This window comes from Eurosta solidaginis, chromosome 4 (assembly GCF_040869045.1).
Source record: "Eurosta solidaginis isolate ZX-2024a chromosome 4, ASM4086904v1, whole genome shotgun sequence".
Classification (NCBI taxonomy): Eukaryota; Metazoa; Arthropoda; class Insecta; order Diptera; family Tephritidae; genus Eurosta; species Eurosta solidaginis.
This window is the reverse complement of record NC_090322.1, coordinates 206330536-206352025: the sequence shown is the minus strand read 5'-3', so window position 1 is coordinate 206352025 and position 21490 is coordinate 206330536. Positions and strand designations below refer to the sequence as shown.

The 21490-nt window shown below is 35.4% G+C and overlaps 2 protein-coding genes across 2 annotated transcripts in view; one reads left to right on the top strand and one right to left on the bottom strand.

Annotated features, from left to right (window-relative positions):
• Window positions 1-21490, top strand: part of LOC137248763 (putative trypsin-6) — a 497034-nt gene that overhangs the window by 263459 nt on the left and 212085 nt on the right. The gene's annotated exons all lie outside the window — the stretch shown is intronic.
• The window catches only part of Scgdelta (sarcoglycan delta), a 113421-nt gene continuing 96925 nt past the window's right edge, over window positions 4995-21490 (bottom strand). Inside the window, exons 8-9 of the mRNA XM_067779667.1 lie at window positions 11593-11716; window positions 4995-9006 (exon numbers count right to left, since the gene is read on the bottom strand). Of these exons, the coding sequence (XP_067635768.1) occupies window positions 8818-9006; window positions 11593-11716 (313 nt within the window). The 3' untranslated portion in view covers window positions 4995-8817. The remainder of the gene's footprint in view (window positions 9007-11592; window positions 11717-21490) is intronic.

Here is a 21490-nt window from a genome sequence, read left to right as displayed (position 1 = left end):
GTTTTGTATGGGGGCAGAGAAGTTGTTAAAAGTGGGCGGTGCCACGCCCATTGTCCAAAATTTTACTAATTTTCTATTTTTCGTCATAAGGTCAACGCACCTACCAAGTTTAATCGCTTTATGCGTCTTTGGTAATGAATAATCGCACTTTTTCGGTTTTTCGAAATTTTCGATATCGAAAAAGTGGGCGTGGTTGTAGTCAGATTTCGTTCATTTTAAGCGATCTGATATGAGCGCCCAGGAATCTACATACCAAATTTCATCAAGATATCTCAAAATTTACTCAAGTTATCGAGTTTACGGACGGACGGACGGACGGACATGGCTAAATGAATTTCTTTTTTCACCCAGATCATTTTGATATATAGAAGTCTATATCTATCTCGATTAGTTTATGCCGTTACGGATTACCGTTATGCGAACAGAGTTAATATACTCTGTGAGCTCTGCTCAGTTGAGTATAAAAATGTGCACATAAACAAATGCGGATGTCCTTTTCTCCATATATCTACATATGTATGTATATATATAGTCAGTTAAATATTCAGTTAATATTCAAACATATGTACATATATTTTTATACGCTCACAACAGCAACATTCATAACATCATATTCCCACAACTTCATATTTCCACCAACAACAACAATCACCCAAGAAAAGGACACTTTTGTGCTTTTAGAATATTAATAGAATGTTGCATATTTTACGGCTATACGAACCTACAATAAAAGCTAAAAGCAAAGGTATGCAAAAGTTAAAGAAAGGATTTAAACGCATATGCTTTCGTTTTATAGTTGTAAAGAATCCATTTGATAAAAGGGCAAGTTATGTGAAGGCTAAAGTGTGGCACGGATGTCTGTTTTAGTAACTTCTGTGTGCACGGAGTTGCTTTAGATTTTCAACTTGTCGAATGACCTTTCTTTACTTTACGAATCATGCGTAAGGCGGTGACAGATTTCCGGCACAATATTCGAGGCGAAAAAGCGGTGTTTCTTTTTAATTGTCTGAGCGCATATGTATCTCAAAAATTAACACATTGAGGCAAGAAAATTCTTTGGTGAAGAGTCGACCTTCCTTACCTATATATATATATATATATACATATGTAAAACGTGGAAAGATGGCTTTAAGCTAGGGTCTGGTGGTACAACACAATGTACTTTATACCTAATAACAACTTTTATTTCAATAATATTAAAAAAGATTAGGTCAAATAAGCTGGTAATTCAGCTTTAATTTGTATATAGCGCATTAGAAGCTTGACGATCAATGTAAAGGCGCGACAACCTCCGAAGAGATTTTAGGCCGAAATTCTCTTCCAATTTGCTTTGTACGCCCTATAGTTTTTCCTATAAATTGCTGGGATGAGACGTACTTTTTTAATGCCGACCTCGACTGGTCGATGGTCAACTGGAACGATGCTTAACAGCTCATCTGATATCGGTTTAAGTCACCCGAGATGACTATACTAATGCACTATATTCGCGCTATATTCCTCCTATATAGGGCTTTCCTCAAACCATTAGCTTCACAGGAACATATTCTCTCTTCGGTCTACTTATTCACGTTTATAAATCCTCAACATATACATATTTTTATACTCTTCAAAGTACTCCACACAATTTGTCTCACCAACTTTTGAAGATTCCGCAGCTCTTATCTTACTTCCGGACTATTTGAGATAACATTCCGTTTCAACTTCTGGATAATTTTGAGACTATTTTAAAAGCATTTTAGGACTATTACTCTGGTATTATTTTAGCTACAATTTTAAAAATACTCTCCATAAATAGTTTCGAAATGACCCAGGTGTTTTCCTGGAATGCTATTAAAAAAATATCGAAAGGATCATGAAATTGTTTCAAATCGTCTCTGGAACAGCATCGAAATAATCTCGATAATAATCCCGAAGCGATCTTGTAACAAAATTAAAATGGTTTCGAAATGGTCCCAGAATGATCCATAAATTGTCCCAAAATTTTACATAAAATAGTTCCGAAATGATCCTGAAACTTTTTCGATTCGGTATCGAAATAGTTCCAGAAATAGATGTAGCAGTGTTTTCGAAATAATCCAGAAGCTGTGAATAAATTTTGCCTCAAATAATATCTAAGTGATCCTAGTCTCAAAATGGTTACGAGTGAGTCTATAGTTCCGAAAGTAATTCCGAAGTGATTCGGAAATGTTACTGTAACTCGCCGGAAATGGTCTTGTCATAAAGATATGAGATATATTAATCGCCCTAAAATTGTTCGAAATAGTTCGAAATAGTCTTAAAATTATTCCGAAAATATTCCAGGAGTAAGCATTAAATTAATATAAAATATGTTAATAAACGAAAAAAAACTAATAAAAACTTGCTTGTCTACTTGCCATACAAGAAAATATTTTTGGGACACCGGTGTCCCGTATACGCGAAAGAGTTAAGTGTTTCCAAAGTCAACCCGAAAGAGTCTTAAAATGGTCCAGGGAAATATAATACAATTCCTTTCCTTTCTAAATTTGTTCGAAGTCTGCCAATCCGTTGCGCATTGACACCTAGCTCCATAGAAGTTCATATGCCCACGTACATCGCACTTACTGGATGTCATGGTGTGTCTATCTCTAATGTAATGCTTTCGTATGTCATTTTCTTATGAAAAAAAGAAAAGAACATGTTTTACTGTCCTTTTTACAGGACATTTGTGTGTTTATAAGTCTGGCTTCTCTTTCTACCGCTAATTGTTCAAATATTCTTGACTACACCAAAAAGTCTGGCAATTGTAGCTTATACTTGTTTCATCTTTTTGTGTAGAAGCTGCGTAAACAAATTATTATAACCTTTTTTTGACTTGCAAACAAATTGTTTTTAGAGATTTTATTTAACAAATTCTGGAAATTAAAAACGATAGTAAAATAGCTATGTAGTTAAGAATACATGCTTTCAGCTAACCACATACCAAGCAGTTAAACATATACTAATTTGAATTGAATCAATTTTGCAAATTTTAAACGAAAGTATTAAAAAGCTTTTAACCTACAACCCTGTGCAGACATAGTTTGCAGACAACTAAACACTCAAAAAGTCATCAACCTATGCGTCGGCAAATCTAACTCAATCATACATATAAATCAAATTTCACTCGCCGTATGTACAACAGTACGAACATTAAAGTACACTCAAAAAACGATTATGCTACTTGAGTGGACCAGCCATTTATTTATTGTGAGTGTAGCAGCTTCTTGTGTTTAGACACACTAACAACTCTGCCCAGGCCTGAGACAAGAAACGTGTGCCACCAGATTGATAAACTGTGCGTAAAGTTAGAGAGTTTTTGTTATTGTTGCTTGTCAAAAGCAGACAGCCACTCAAAATGCTTTCGTCAACACCCACAAACTGTATTAAATGTCGCTTACCGAGTCAGCAAAGTCTATCCCTAAATCTTGGCGGACGAATTGTAGAGGTGCACACATACAAGCATAATTCTCAGAATACAAATACTTACCAATACTTCTATACTTACTTTGGTAAATAGCGAAAACATGTTTTGTGTAGGCAGGTTTTAAGAGGGCGTCAACATTACATTCTTTATTATATGATTGAGTTGGGCCAAATAATTGCTTAGTTTTTTAATATAATTTGGAGCTTTTAGGCCGATTTAATTAAATAAAACAAGTTTATTTTTTATTTCCAACGCGTTTCGACACATATTCGTGTCTCCGTCAGGGAATATTGTTTCAACCAGTGGTTTTCGTCACATTTCTTTAAAAATATAAGTACACATATTAGTAACGATCAAATATGAACATTAATTAAAAATCACACCGACATTTACTACATTAAATACCGTCTATTAACATTAAAAATAATATTGCACTTTTCACCTCCAGACATTGTATGTTATTGACCTGTAGTAAATGTCGGTGTGATTTTTAATTAATGTTCATATTTGATTGTTACTAATATGTGTACTTATATTTTTAAAGAAATGTGACGAAAACCACTGGTTGAAACAATATTCCCTGACGGAGACACGAAAATGTGTCGAAACGCGTTGGAAATAAAAAATAAACTTGTTTTATTTAATTAAATCGGCCTAAAAGCTTCAAATCCATATTAAACTATATTCTTTATTTCGTTGTCTTTTTTAATGTCTTTAAGCTGATACTCTTCACTTAGATCGTCTCTTCCAAGCGCGCAATAAATTTCGTATTGAAATAAAACATTTTCTTTTTTTTTTGATTTTTATGTATTTATATATATTTTTTATTTCAATATGATCTATTTTTATTTTATTTTATTTTTTCTTTCATATTTTTTGTTTTATATCTATGCTATAACGTACAACATTCGCTACATTTTGTAAATTTTTTTAATTTCTATATCAAGTTTTAGTTTCCAATTTCTTATATTTTGTTGACATAATTGAGTACCAAAACATTGTTGCACTTGAAATTAACTAAGATATACTGAAATTAAAACAGGTTTTCAAAATTCTTCTAAAATTATCTGTTTAACATTACTGGCGCTACTTTTAATTTATTTCAATGATATATTTTATTGTTCCAGAGCTCTGATTACTTAAATGGCCATAATTGCACAATAAGGCTTACCTTAACCTTAATAAGTCTTTCGATGACCTTAACAACCGCCAGGTAGATTAACATAACAAACTTCGATGACATGCAGTGGACTTAAAAAAGTTTCCTTATATTTTCGGGCGTCCACCATGAACTGCTTATTTGTTGTATATGATCTCAGTGAGTTACCGCTAACGTCTGTAATCCACTTTTGCCTACAAGAATCTAGCTTATCTACAAGCTGTTACCCTCAAATATTAGTGCAAACAAGGCCAGAAACTCTAGAGCAGGCTGCAGGTAGCCAGCGCAAAGTTACAAATCAAAATTTAGGCAAATAAGAGCATTTCCGTTATTATTTTCACGTGAAACTGGTCGTGTGACCTAGACTCTTAGTTCAGCGGTAACCCTTGCTATAGTACGACTCCTGATATATTATATATACATAAGCAGTTGTAAACCCGATGGAAAACTAGGTGGATGGGAGGAATGGCCCAGAAGGTTCAATGTGGTCATATTAAATCGTTCACGAGATAGTCGCGTTAGTAACTGAATGCTGCTTGTTACGTGAACCTACCGGATTTATATCCAAAACCTCCAGGGAGGGTAATAAGCTCTACAAATACAACAAAACCAACAAAACGATTGGAGCTAAAACGAATCGGATTTACATGTTTTTAATAAATAAGAGCAAAATTGTAAACGGCTTTGGTTACTAGGACATGGTTCTTAATTGCACTTCTTCAAAAAAAAACTCTCTCAATTGATATTCACGACAATTTCCAAGCCCATACTTTATTAGTGTCCTTGGTTAGTGGACAGCCACACGCAAAACTATCAGATTATGAATGCTTAACATTACGGAAGCTCTAAACACTACCGCGACAGCAGCACTCCATGACATTCTGCTCCTCCCGCCTGGAGTTCTAATGGCAAATAAAATAATTAAAAAAAAAAAAATTTTAGTTAAACGGTTTTATTGAAAACAATACTTACATGAAGTAATAATAATACTAAAAGCTATAAAATAATTAGGTAGGTCCTAGGTACTAATCATCATACTCCTCATCAATCTAGCGCGTTGAACAAACAATTAAATAAAAGCGTTACGCGTGCGAAATTTCTAAAAATGTGAGGCGTAGCACCATAATCTGATTAAGGTTCAGTTGGTCTTACTTCTGACTATCAATAGAAATTTAACGCGTCCCACGCTTTTGTTTGATTGTCAGATCAACGCCCTAGATTGATGAGGAGTGTGATGACTAGTACCTAGGACCTACCTAATTATTTTATAGCTTTTAGTATTATTATTACTTCATGTAATTATTGTTGTCCATAAAACCGTTTATCTTAAATTTTTTTTTAAATTATTTTATCTTCCAGTTTTTAGTCTTTATATAATTGCCTATTATTTCTCATTCTATTTAGTTCATTTAGTGAGTCATTATTACAAGGACTCACTCCTTACAATTTGTTACAATCAAAGTCCTCATTACATAATCCTTCCAAAGACTTTACTCGACTCTGCGCCACGTATGCTTGTCCCTCCTCGAACTCCAAAATATTTTGATGACACTTCTACCGGGCTGTATGTAATATTTGTTCCAAAAAAGAGCCAAATAGGATATCATAGGTCGCTTTCTATTCTTGTATGTATTATGTGTTCCAAATATGAGCCAAATCGGGCCGCAAATAAGATTTTAGAATATCCTGATCCTTGTGCCACCTAGCGGGGATTTTTTTCATAGGTCGCTTTTTATTCATGTATGTATTATGTGTTCCAAATATGGAAAGAAGAAATACGATTTTTTGAAATATTTTTATCCATGCGCCACCTATCGCACTTTTTTCTTATTATAGCATTTTCATCGCGTTCTGAACTAAGTTCCAAGTTTAAAGCTTGTAGCTTATCTGGAAGTTACCAAAAATTTCAATTATAAAATTCGTGCCGGCCAAACCGTTTAAAAGTATAGCATTAACAACTGGAAAAAGGCTTGTGGTCACGGGGCAGCTTGAGTGCAGGCCTTATGGTCATAGCAGATATTAAAGGCTGCTAGATCACTGTCAATGTCTTTCAGGCAAAAAAGTAGCCGTGAAGAAAGCAGCAGAAATTCTGGAGAGAGCGTGCCTATGCTGTAGAATTGATAGTCAGGCGACGATTAGGGCAATAATCTCAAAGAGTATTTCATCAAAATGTGACCTGGAATGCAAAGAAGCATTGCAGAGACTTCACTCTGGCTGGAGCATATAACTTAATTTGGTTCCCGGTCATAACGGGATAGAAGGTAACAAAAAGGCCGACGAGCTGGAAAGGAGAATGCAGCACTATATGAAACAACAAAAGACGCCCCAAACCATTTAGGAGAAATCAAAAGAACACAATAGATGCAGATGATCCATCAAGCAGAAAAGGCGTGAGCAAAAGCGCGGCGATGCAAAATTTCATTTGTTATGTGAACATCCTACGACATAAGGCAGAAAAATTTGCTCAAATCTCTAAAGAGAGAAGACTTGGGGCGCACGATTGACATCTTTTTCTGGCGTCACATTCCTATAAATTAGGCATCGGTAGTAATAGCCGTTGTAGGAAGTGCTAGCTGCAAAAAGAAACGATTGAGTATGTTCTGTGTTCGTGTTCTGCGCTCGGCAGTTCAAGGTTCCAGCAACGAAGAGTATCAGAGTTGGCAGATTTCCAAAACTTCTAGTGTTTCCCAAAACGATGGAGCAATTTTATAACGTACTGGTACCTAATGAGTGTCCCGGGTCCAACTTCTGAGCAAAATTACAAAAAAAATTTAGGAAAAGTTTTTTTTTAAATAAGTTCCTCGGAAGTGATTTGGTAAATGCTTCGAATGTATTTCTGCTATGAAAAGCTGAAAGTTCGTCTAGTCCACAAATACCTACCGTTCAGAGTTGGCATTAAACATGTTGAACTCCTTCCGCCAATTTGCGGAGAAAATTAAAACGACCACAACAAAAATTGGAAGAGAAGCTCGGCCTCAGTCTCCTCAGATGTAAATCACGGCAAGCATTTTTTGTTTTTTTTTTTTTTTTTTTTTTGTTTTTTAAAGCTTTGAACTCGAGTTCACTTGCATTCATACTGGTGTTATGGCAGATGTTTATATAAATAAATAAATAAATGTAAGGCGCGATAACCTCCGAAGAGATCTAAGGCCGAGCTTCTCTTGCAATTTGTGTCGTGCTCCTCTTGATTTTCCCTACAAATTGGCAGGATGGGACCTATATATTTCATGCCGATTCCGAACGGCATCTGCAAGGCAGATGAGTTTTCACTGAGAGCTTTTCAGATTTTTATATCCACACAGCAATTCTAAATTTTTCTCTTTAAAATTGCCTTTTTGGTGCTTTTCATTTTATACAAATTTGAGGCATAAATGCTATACGTTTTTCGATCCCAAGTAGTGTGGAATATTTTTAGGCTCCTTCAACGGAAGTTGATCAGTGACATTGGATTTTATAGCACTGCATTAAGAGCACTTCTTCCTTTGTTCATCTGACAAGGTTTTCTCAGATACTTCACCATTTATGATAAAAAGTGTGGAAATAAACAATTCGAAATCCTAAATTAGTGATATTTAAGTAGATATGTATGAACATACTTTAATATAAATTACTTTAATTACTTTAATTTAAATTATTAATAATAATTAATAATAATTTTCAGTAACATAATTACTTAATTCGGTGGTTAGCACCCACTTGTTTACATTCATTCCAGCAACTAATTAATATTCTACATTTTTTTGCATAAATGTTTACATACAAATATCTATTTATATTTACTCGTATTTATACGTATTAAAGCCTATAATGTTTTACATTCAACGCAGCTAACGCCTAGCAATTTTTTACTTAATTATATGATTAATTTTTTTCTATGTATATGTTGTATGTATATGCGATGTATGTTTGCTTATGTTAGTATTTATACAATTGTTTAACTTATGTGTTGTTTAAATATAGTGTGTATGTATGTGTTTTTTTTTTTTATATATTTACCTAATAATTTACTACTTTTAACCCCTGCTTGATTTTATGTATTAGTCTTTGTGCTTACATTCGTACAGATTGTATATACATTCTCATATTTTTGTTTATAATATAAGTATGTGTTTGTATCCTAAATATTTTCGTTTTATTTTTATTTTTATATATATTTAGTTATGAATAATTTATAATTTTGTTAAGCACAGCACTTAGGCTTGCTTCATTTGCTGTATTGTCCATGTTTTCGTAATCATCTGCAAACTGTGCTATCATCTCCGGCACATATAGAATGCGGTGAGGCAAGGAAAAGTTTACCATTTGAGCAGGCGCATAACTGAAAGACGCGATGTAAATGTTCACGACTTTGTGGCGCTCCCAGCGCTGGTGGTTGCGCGGTTCGAAGATTTGGCATGAGAATCTTTGAAGATTCCAATCGCAACTGCAGCAAATTTTTCAAAAGGGAAAGAAATGAGCAAACAACGAATAAAATAAAAAGGTTGTATAAATCAAATACAAATAGAAGATAGGCCTGTGACACACGTATAAAAACCGGTTAACTCATAACACGTTCAGGGATTTTTTTTAAGTGTTTGAATAAAAATTGTAAATTAAGTAAAACTGAGATGCGAATACAAAATTTGTGTTTAAAAGATTTCTAGAATTTGCCGAGTTTGGTTGGATGTCGGTTGCTACTTTGCACTATTCTAATTTTCGTTATTAATATTTTAAAGCCAAATTAAATTGTTGATATACCTTTCTATTTTAGACAGCATATTAGCTCAAAACTATTGCTGTGTGATTGTTGTTGATATGGCAGCGCCTCGTTTCATCTAACAGGTGCGATAACTGACTCACAAAATTGTCATCAATATCCTCAACGAGAATCTAAGGAATCTGGCTGTTTCAACAGGGTTTGATCAAAGAGATAAGGGTGTGTGATGTAAGCGATAGGTTTGCGGCACCATTTGCATTCTCACTTTTTGTTATTTTCGATTTGCATAGTAAAATTTTTTGCTTCGTATTTAAAAGACTTCGGAAGTGTGGTTTTGACGAAAGAATTCATACCATGAATGTAGAAAACCGGCACTTTTACCGTTGTGACCGCTCCAAGTACTAATGTATGGAAAACCAGGGGCTGGCAGCTAAATGAATAAATTTATGAGTACAGTTCGGGATTCAGGCGAATCCTGCTACAAAAATAAAGTAGCACACACATATTTAGCAGCCGAGGTTCTGGCGACCCCAAGTTCCTAAAGGAATAAGAATGTGGGGGCGGTATGGCCTAGAAGGTTTAACGATGTAATAATAAATCGTTCTCGAGATGGTCGGGTTAGTGCCTTAATGGTGCTTGTTATCGGAACGTACTGGATCTATATCCGGCAAAGAACTATGGACATCGGTAACGCTCCCCAAAACTTTCGGGGAGCGTCTTTATCGCTACAACAAAAACAACACAGGTGCAGGTCAGCAAGCTGCCTGCGTGCAGTAGAGGTGCGATTATAGTGACCCCTTCAGTGGGTCTAATAGCCAGCGTCTTCTACTTAACCTTAACGACATCTTTTTCAAAAAAAAAAAAAACAAGTCAGAACGAGCACAGAAGGAATATGAGCGAGATTTTGGACAAATCTCAAATAAAAAATACCTAAGTGATTCTCATAAAATGTTTCACTGTTATAAGATAGCTGCGATGATGACCCCATGATCTAAAGAATCTGTTGTATTGAATATATTTTATATATAAAACCAATCTTGACCAGAAAACCATGTATGCTATATACAAAAGCAGCGATGAAATTTTAAGCTTGAAGCTTTTAAAATGAGGAAGATATCGGTACTGAATGGGGAAATCAGTTGTTTTGTATATATGTATATTATATATAGGATCTGACTGTGGTGATTGTTTCAGACTTCTTGTATGATATATACGAAAGCTCAAGGTGAAACTTTAAGCTTCTGGTAAAGTTAGAATATGACAAAAAGCCCTCTTAAAGGAAATAGCGACTATATGGGAGATATATGTTTTAGTGGTTTGATCACTCGCCAAATTTCATAAAGGTATCTCAAAAATGAAGAGACGAAATTGGGTTCAAACAGACACACAGATATACGGATATGACTTAATCATCTCAGGTTGATGTGTCATAGATTTTATATTGAACCTTTTAACCGTTATCTATTCCACATCGAACTGATCAGTTGTCAATAACCAATTGATAATTCGCCTATAAAAAATTGGTAAAACTTCGATAACATATAGGTTATTTTTAGAAAAAAAGCTATAATAAATCGACGAGTTTTACGAGGCATGTCCATAATTTCTTCATAAAAAATTTATAAATTTTGATGACAAATAGATAAGTTTCCGATAACATTTTGATAACATATCGGTATCTTTTCGGCCACCGTGGTGTGATGGTAGCGTGCTCCGCCTATCACACCGTATGCCCTGGGTTCAACTCCCGGGCAAAGCAACATCAAAATTTTAGAAATAAGATTTTTCAATTAGAAGAAAATTTTTCTAAGCGGGGTCGCCCCTCGGCAGTGTCTGGCAAGCGCTCCGATTGTATTTCTGCCATGAAAAGCTCTCAGTGAAAACTCATCTGCCTTGCAGATGCCGTTCGGAGTCGGCATAAAACATGTAGGTCCCGTCCGGCCAATTTGTAGGGAAAAATCAAGAGGAGCACGACGCAAATTGGAAGAGAAGCTCGGCCTTAGATCTCTTCGGAGGTTATCGCGCCTTACATCGGTATCTTTTTAAACAAAGTTTGAAAAACTTGAACAGATACTCAACATCTTAGTTTTCATGCATGGATCCAAAGTAACCTTTCAAGTCAAGGAGGGTCAATCTTTATAGAATTTTCGGTCAAAACCATGTCTATTCGACGCCAGGCTTTTTTGCTATAATTATTACTAACCACGGGACCTTAAAAATATAGCTGTTTACACATAATATTGGCAAAGGGACCCCTAGAGCTCTTTTTATATACTTTGTTAAATTTTTATATAAATTTTTGTTTGTACTTACACTTCCATCAAGCGCACTTAGTCGCACATCTTTAAGCGCGTTTACTTCAATTGCTCCAGCACGTGATTGTAAATTTATGTCTTTTGCGGCAGTCAGTTCTAACTGGCGTGTTGGCGATTCTAATCTAAAAATATAAGATAAAAAAAAATTCAAAGAATTAAACATGTCACCAATTAACAATATTTTTTACAAAGTGTGTGTCATATCCCTCAAACATTCTGGGAGCGCTCATAATTTAGGAATCCGATACGAGTTTGAAATATGTGAAAAATATGAGCCTCAGGAATAACAAGTAAGAAAGGTTAAGTTCGGGTGTTACCGAACATTACATACTAAGTTGAGAGCTATGGTGACAAAATAAGGGAAAATAACTATGTAGGAAAATGAACCGAGGGAAACCCTGGAATGTGTTTGTATGACATGTGTATCAATTGAAAGGCATTAAAGAGTATTTTATGAGGGAGTGCGCCATAGTTCTATAGGTGGACGCCATTTAGAGATACAGCCATAAAGGTGGATCAGGGTTGATTCTAGAATGCGTTTGTACGATATGGGTATAAAAGAAAGGTGCTAATGAGTATTTTAAAAGGGAGTGGGCCTTAGTTCTATATGTAGCCGCCGTTTCGAAATATCGCCACAAAGGTGACCAGGGGTGACTCTATAATGTGTTTGTACGATATGGGTATCAAATTAAAAGTATTAATGAGGGTTTTAAAAGGGAGTGGTGGTTGTTGTATAGGTGGTCGCATTTTCCAGATATCGCCATAAAGGTGGACCAGGGGTGACCCTAGAATTTGTTTGTACAATATGGGTATCAAAAGAAAGGTGTTAATGATTATTTTAAAAGGGAGTAATCCCTAGTTCCATAGGTGGACGCCGTTTCGAGATATCGCCATAAAGGTGGAGCAGGGGTGACCCTAGAATTTGTTTGTACAATACGAGCATAAAAGGAAAGGTGCTAATGAGTATTTTAAAAGGGAGTGGGCCTTAGTTCTATATGTAGCCGCCGTTTCGAAATATCGCCACAAAGGTGACCAGGGGTGACTCTATAATGTGTTTGTACGATATGGGTATCAAATTAAAAGTATTAATGAGGGTTTTAAAAGGGAGTGGTGGTTGTTGTATAGGTGGTCGCATTTTCCAGATATCGCCATAAAGGTGGACCAGGGGTGACCCTAGAATTTGTTTGTACAATATGGGTATCAAAAGAAAGGTGTTAATGATTATTTTAAAAGGGAGTAATCCCTAGTTCCATAGGTGGACGCCGTTTCGAGATATCGCCATAAAGGTGGAGCAGGGGTGACCCTAGAATTTGTTTGTACAATATGGGTATCAAAAGAAAGGTGTTAATGAGTTTTTTTAAAGGGAGTAATCCTTAGTTCCATAAGTGGACGCCGTTTCGAGATATCGCCATAAAGGTGGGCCCGGGGTGACTCTAGAATTCGTTTGTGCAATATGGGTATCAAACGAAAGGAGTTAATGGGTATTTTAAAAGGGAGTGGGCCTTAGTTCTATAGGTGGACGCCTTTTCGAGGTATCGCAATAAAGGTGGACCAGGGGTGACTCTAGACTTTGTTTGTGCGATATGGGTATCAAATGAAAGGTGTTAATAAGTATTTTTAAAAGCGAGTGGGCCCTCGTTCTATAGGTGTTCGCCTTTTCGAGATATCGCCATAAAGGTGGACCAGAGGTGACTTTAGAATATGTTTGTACGATATGGGTATCAAATGAAAGGTTTTAATGAGTATTTTAAAAGGGCGTGGGGCTTAGTTCAATAGGTGGGTATCAAATGAAAGGTGTTAATGAGTATTTTAAAAGGGCGTGGGGCTTAGTTCTATAGGTGGACGCCTTTTCGAGATATCGCCATAAAGGTGGACCAGGGGTGACTCTAGAATGAGTTTGTACGATATGGGTATCAAATTAAAGGTATTAATGAGCGTTTTAAAAGGGAGTGGTGGTAGTTGTATATGTGAAGGCGTTTTCCACATAAATGTGGACCAGGGTGACCCAGAACATCATCTGTTGGATACCGCTAATTTATTTATATATGTAATACCTGCCACGATCTTAAGGGTTTTTTATTTCGCCCTGCAGAACTTTTTCATTTTCTTCTACTTAATATGGTAGGTGTCACAACCATTTTATAAAGTTTTTTCTAAAGTTATATTTCGCGTCAATAAAACAATCCAATTACCTTACCATGTTTCATCCCTTTTTTCGTATTTGGTATAGAATTATGGCATTTTTTTTCATTTTTCGTAATTTTCGATATCGAAAAAGTGGGCGTGGTCATAGTCTAATTTCGGCCATTTTTCATACCAAGATAAAGTGAGTTCAAGTAAGCACGTGAACTAAGTTCATTAAAAATATGTCGATTTTTGCTGAAGTTATCGTGTTAACGGCCATGCGGAAGGACAGTCGAACGACTGTGTATAAAAAATGGGCGTGGCATCAACCGATTCCGCTCATTTTCACAGAAAACAGTTAACGTCATAAAATCTATGCCCCTACCAAATTTCAAAAGGATTGGTTAATTTTTGTTCGACTTATGGCGTTAAAAGTATCCTAGACAAATTAAATGAAAAAGGGCGGAGCCACGCCCGTTTTGAAATTTTCTTTTATTTTTGTATTTTGTTGCACCACGTCATTACTGGAGTTGAATGTTGACATAATTTACTTATATACTGTAAAGATATTAAATTTTTTGTTAAAATTTTACTTAAAAAAATTTTTTTTTTTAAAAGTGGGCGTGGTCCTTCTCCGATTTTGCTAATTTTTATTAAGCGTACATATAGTAATAGGAGTAACGTTCCTGCCAAAGTTCATCATGATATCTTCAACGATTGCCAAATTACAGCTTGCAAAAGTTTTAAATTACCTTCTTTTAAAAGTGGGCGGTGCCATGCCCTTTGTCCAAAATTTTACTAATTTTCTATTTTGCGTCATAAGTTCAACTCATCTACCAAGTTTCGTCGCTTTATCGGTCTTTTGTAATGAATTATCGCACTTTTTCGGTTTTTCGAAATTTTCGATATCGAAAAAGTGGGCGTGATTATAGTCCGATATCGTTCATTTTAAATAGCGATCTGAGATGAGTGCTCAGGAACCTACATACCAAATTTCATCAAGATACCTCAAAATTTACTCAAGTTATCGTGTTAACGGACGGACGTACGGACGGACGGACGGACATGGCTCAATCAAATTTTTTTTCGATCCTGATTATTTTGATATATGGAAGTATATATCTATCTCGATTCCTTTATATATGTACAACCAACCGTTATCCAATCAAACTTAATATACTCTGTGAGCTCTGCTCAACTGAGTATAAAAATAAAGGAGTCTGTCATGACTCCGATATTTAAAAAATTGAGCCTTATGCCAAAAGTGTTCAGCAAACAGAGCAAGTTCAGAACAGATATTCAGATTTTATTTTGGAAACATTGTCATTCAAATAAAATTTTAATATATGTGACCCGGTCTATGAAAAGGTGGCTTATGACTCAAAAGAAATTGCGAAAAAGAGCTGTTGAAGATAAACAATGCATTTCTTCAGTTTCTTAGTAGAAGTAATTTTTTTTGAGTCATAAGCCACCTTTTCGTAGACCGGGTCACATATATATTACGTTCCATACTGTTACCTTTGCAAATTGGTATTGACGCTTTTTCTTTTAAGGATGCTTCGCTTAATCATTTCTTACTTATCCACATATTAACAACCTGAGTAAGTATTTTGGACTTGATTGCAAAAACAAATTGCTTCACCGGTTTACCCTGATTGGTATGTAGAGCCTTCGTATGTCTTCGTTTAGTGCTGGTAAGCCCCACATTTAAGTGGTTTCCATTTTATGTACACATATGGTGGAGACATGGTATGGGGTTGTATGTCGCCTGCTGAGATCGGAGAACTCGTATTTATAGAAAATACATTGGATAAGTATACCTACTTGAATATACTAAAAAAATAGTTGGCAAAAAGTACGCGAAAGCTAGGTATAGAATCTGATTTTCACTTTCAGCACAACAACGAGCCAAGCATACTACCGAAATTGTTCGTTTGTGGATCTTATGTGACACTCCCCACATCTTAAAAATACCACCAAAATCACCGGACTTAAAGCCCATAGAACATCTATGGGATGATTTTGACAGAACGATCTAAGAACGCCATATAACATCAAAAATATTACCAAAGGAGTTTATAAAGGAAGAATGGGGAAAAATCGGTCCTGATCTTACAAAAACATTGGTAGACCCAATGCCTAATCGGCTTGAAGAAGTCGTAAAGTCCGGAGGAAGACCAATCAAATATTAGAAACTAATATATTTCATTATTTTTATTAATTAATTGAATGTGAGGAACATTTTTGTCCACATAGTTTTGTACCTATTTTAATTTAATCGTATTTATTTAAAACATTGAAGGGTTGATTAAAAGCTTTTCAGTTCTATAACAAAGCTAGGACATTGTAATAACTAATAAGATTTGAATTAAAAATATTTCAATAAATTTGTGGGCGTGGCACATTATTAAAGAGCACGTACGTTAAGTGACGAACACTTTCGTCCATATGGTATATACTAGGGAGCTTTTTCCCCTACTCGCTACGCTCGCCAACCCCCACCCCATCTTCGCTATCTCCAGTGGGGCCCTTTCCTTTCCTTTCTTTTCCTTTCCTTTCCTTTCCTTTTCTTTCCTTTCTTTTCTTTCCTTTCATTTCTTTCCTTTCCTTTACCAACTTCTTTCTATAAATTAAAAAAAAAAAAAACAGTGCATACTACCGAAAGATCATACCACTGAAATAAAATATTCCCCGAAAAAAAAAAACTTTTTTATATAATAGAAGGATACCTTTCAGTAAGGCGTTCTGCATAGAATCAAAAATTCTCCCTGAACTGGTAATCTTAATACGTTATATAATGCATATGAAAAGAGTCATATAAAAAGTAAATTAAGAGCTGTTTATGAGCATAAAATGAGAGTGATTGGGCTTCTTTTTAGGGGGCTGATCGGACTCCTCTTCATTTGGAGGTCTTAAGTGAGCTCATAGCGAGTGTGAACGCTTTGATTTAGGTGTCTGTTTTGACATTTTTTAACTCCGTACAAAGAATAAAATTATCCTTTTATAAAAAAAAAAGGTCCAGCCAAAGATGACCAGGAAAATCCTTAAATATCACCAACACCCGTTTAAAGAACCTTCAATATTTGTTTCTGGTAAACATTTGATTTTATCTATGATATCTGCGAAAAATTTACTGTCGTTTAAATGTAGAAAAATCTGAAAGTAATCAATTTATTTTTTTCGTTCTCTTTAAAATAAAAAGAATATACATATGTACGAAAAGCAGAGCACATCGAATGCCTACTGTTTTTTCAGTGCTTTCAAAAAATATTTTCCTCATTTTTCACGCATTTAATTTGAAGCCAAATAAATAACTCAGAATTTATTGAATTGTACAACTGCTGCACTCGAGCATCCAAAATGTAATCTCGTAGTACATATCTACACCTGTAAATCAACTCAGTCAATTCGTAGCATAACACCAGTAGTCAACGAGTCAATATTTCCATTCACTTTAATTTCAAAACGGCCGGTGTAGGTCAGTAATTTTTTTTTGCATTCCTGAAAATATTACTTGTATGCATCCACAGTAAAAACTTCATATGTATCCATGCATGCGCCTTTGTTTGTGTATGTATTGTATGTGCAGTAGTGGAATTTCGGTGCAAATTGAGCCTATTTGTCTTTTGTGCCTTAAGCGTTTTTTAATATAGTCAACACTTGGTATGCACATAGACATGCGTGGATGTCCACAATATTCCATTTGTGCTTTGACTTCTGCTGTTGTCAGGGTTGGTAAGTTGCTACGGACGTAGTAGATTTTTTACATACAAAACATTTAAAAGATGCTACTGAACACCTTGTGACCAGTTTAATATTTAAAGGAAAATCAAAATTAACAAAAATTAGCTGGACTAAAAGTTTGTGAAGAAAAATGTATCTGTGAGATTTCACATGGTTACTCCCAAATCCGTCATATATCGACTGCTGAGGGGAATATTACCCTACAAATCTAAGAAAAATTTTGAAAAACATTTTTGTTTCTGTGAAGAACTACCTTTCTAACTGAGTATAGTGTCAATACGTTTTGAACTGAGATGGTGAATTTAGAGAGTTCGGTCTTAATTGGAAAATTTTCTGACATATAGCGTATTCGAACTGGTAGCTAAGATATGGTGAGCTTCCAGTAGTCGATATATAATATACATACCTTTGTAGCCAATGACGTAAAATAATAGAGGATGAAAGATTTTTTGATCATCATGGTTGTTATAAAATATATTACTATTATAAAAAAGTCCAAAAATGTTCTAGTGAAGGTCAGGTTGAACTAGCCGGTCCGTGAGTACCTCAGGTTACCTGAATCAGTCCGTAGTGCTCTAGATAAAAGATCGTATAAAAATTATACCTGAAAAGCAGGTTAGGTAAGATTTTTAATCAGCAAAAGTTTTTAATAGTTATTTTTCAAATTTTCAAATCAAAATGTCAGATGGAAGAAATTACTATAATCGATGTTTGAATACCTAAAAGTAGTGCTTGTGGCCTTAAAAAATATGTACATGTCTGAAATTAATTTTACTTTTTGAAAAAAATTAAAAGACACTTTTAAAAATTTGTCTTTTATTGAAAAATTCATAAATAAAAGTTTACAACTGATTTTTAATATAAAAATTATAAATATGGGGAAAAGTTTAATAAATAAATCTAATGCGCGATAACCTCCGAAGAGATTTCACGCCGAGCTTCTTTTCCAATTTGTGTGATGCTCCTTTTTTAATTTTCCCTACAAATTGGCGGGGTGGGACCTACATGTTTTTATGCCAACTACGAACGGTATCTGCAAGGCAGATGAGTTTTCACTGAGAAACTTTTCATGGCAAAAATACACTCGGAGGGCTTGCCAAACACTGCCGAGGGGCGACGCCGCATAGAAAAAGTTCCTTCTAATTAAAAAAAATTTGTTTCTAAAATTTTGATGTTGTTTTGCACCTGGCGTGAACGCAGGATCTTTAGTGTGGTAGGCGAAGCACGATACCATCACAACACGTACAAACAGATGCAGTGATAGCCTAATAGTAGGCCTGAAGTGTTAGAAATTTGACGATTGGAGTTCGAATTTCACTCATGGAGAATATAATTTCTAATTTAAGAACACAAAATGTCTGAAGAGATCTTTGGCAGGTTCGAAATAACTATAATATCTGCCAGTATGTTTAATTCCTTTCAGTTTTTCAATCATAATAAAATTAAAATAATACGATTCGATAAATTATTGCGATCTCAAACTCATTACATTTACGAATATAATTTATGACAAAAAGTCAAAAAGTATAATTTCAATTTTACTCTTATTATAAAAGTTAGGAACAATAATGAAAAAAGTATAAAATAAAATGCAAAACTGGGTTCCCAAATTTTTTATAATGAGAGATAGCTTGCGTTATATAGGAATAATTTTCAGATTGTTTTCGAAATATTTCCAGATGATTTTGAAACTACTTCGGGAAAATAGCGGGACTATTTCGATATTTTTCAGGGATCATTTCGGGACACTTTCCGGATAACTGCAGGGTATTTGGATTTTTTCGAAACCATTTGGGAGGCATTCCAGAATCGTTTGGTAATTGTCTTTGATACTGTTTTGGGATCGTTCCAGAACTGTTTAGCGTTAATTACGAGATATTTGGGAATTTCTTTCGGAATATTTTCGGAACTTTCTCATTTACTCAATTGTAACACCAAGAAATTTCCGCGAAAACTCAGAATCATTTGCGAGACTTTTTTCGGATTACTTCAGAACCTTTTCGGGATCATTTCGGAGCTATTACGGGATTGCTTTCAGAATAATTCCGTGCTTATTTCGGTACCACTACAGCACCAGTCCATGATAATTTTACAACTTGTTTTAAGAAGCATGGATCAACATTTTCGTTGAAGCAAATATAAATTTACCACACTTATATTTCAAAAAAAATTGGTCAAATATAAGGGAATGTTCTTGTTGTGAGTCTGTAGAAGGAACTGTGTAAATACAGAATGATCAAAATTTGCGTGCACATAATTCATTGTTTTGTGTTACATACACCTTTTTCGCGAAATCCGTGTTCAAAGCCCACATATCAGCCGATTGTCACTCACCAAATCTCGGCCAATTTCCAGCATGTTACTGCACTATCCCACTAAACTTTCAATGGCTAATCGTCATCAGTAAATTATACAAACACAAACACTTTTCCACACTAGGAAGAGTCATTAGACTGTCATCCATAGCTTATATAATAAAGTTCACATAATACTCATAGGACCTGACACAGTCATGACGACGAGGGCCTGCAAGGGACAAAAAATTGTACATCTACTTCGGTGGCATAAAGTTGACAGCTGTGCCACAGCCAAAACTTCAGGATGCGATGCTCGATAATGGTTTATGCTTCAACATGCATGCATCCTCAGTTACCACCAATGTGCAAAGTTGCAATGAAATTCTAAAGTCACTTGCTAGTAGCACTTAAAGAAAGATAAAGAAATAATGCTTATGATGCTTAAATTAACTATCTGACCGGTCTTGAGCTACGCGTCACAAATATAGGATCCCATTTTGCACAAAAATGGAACAAGTTCATGGGAGTTGAAATCTCAGAACACTTCCTACAAAGCAGCGTAAAGTTATTCTCGGAAAAGAGCTCAATGAGATGGTAAACACGCAGCTCCTTGCTCAACTGCGATCTGGATACCGTAACAGGTTAGGCCCTTACTTATTTAAAATCTTTACCGGTTATGTAAGCAATTTTTATTGGAACTGAACGTTTTTGTTGAACATCAATTAGAGAAATTTGATAAGTATATATCTTAAGAAATACTCATCAAATTTCTCTAATTGATGTTCAACAAAAACTTCCAGTTTCAATAAAAATTGCTTACATAACCGGTAAAGATTTTAAATAAGTAAGAGCCTAACCTGTTACGGTATCCAGAGATCAAGTGAAGTGAAGCTTAACAAATAATAACAGAATCGCCCCGACAACGTAGTCAAAATAGATCTCTTCATCAAGGGTTTGGCCAAATATATTCAGTTGCTTATGAACGGTTTTGGGGAAACTTATATTTGGTCCATGAAACTAGCTAGGCGAGACTCAGTACCACAAGTAATTGCTAAATGATGCGTATAAATAAAACTTTTTTGTGGAACTTTTTAAACACAATTAAATTAGCTTCACTTGTTTGTTTGTTAGTGAAAATGTTGTTTTCTTTTGGACAAAGAGCCAGTGGATTATTATGTTAGTACACCCCGTCCCTTTGGGTCGTTCGTACACTTTTTCTGAAAAGCACTAGGTTTTAAAAAGACTCTAGTCCCAAAATAACTAGAATCCAGATCTCAAAAAGAGCTCGAAGGCTAATTAGGAAAAGTAGTACAGTAACAACACGTGGTCGAGTATGTTCGTCCTAACAGAAGAGGCTTTAAAGATATTTGTGAGGTATAATCGAAAAAGCTGTTGCCTTAATCGTTGCTGTTGTTGTTGTTGTAGCGATAAGGGAGCCCGAAGGCCTTGGGGAGTGCTACCGATGTTGATGGTCCTTTGCCGGATGCAGATCCGGTACGTTCCGGTACCAAGCCCGACCATCTCGAGAACGATTTGGTATGACCACATGCGACCTCCTAGACCATCACGCCCTTCCACCCTCTAGATCCATGGGGAGGTGGGTGTCGCCAGAGCCTCGGCTGTTAATGAATCAGGATTCGCCACACAAAGGTGAGGTTGACAATTGGGTTTGAGAAGCTATATATTGCGCTGGCAACCCCTTGAAAGGGTGCGCTACACAACCCCTTGAAT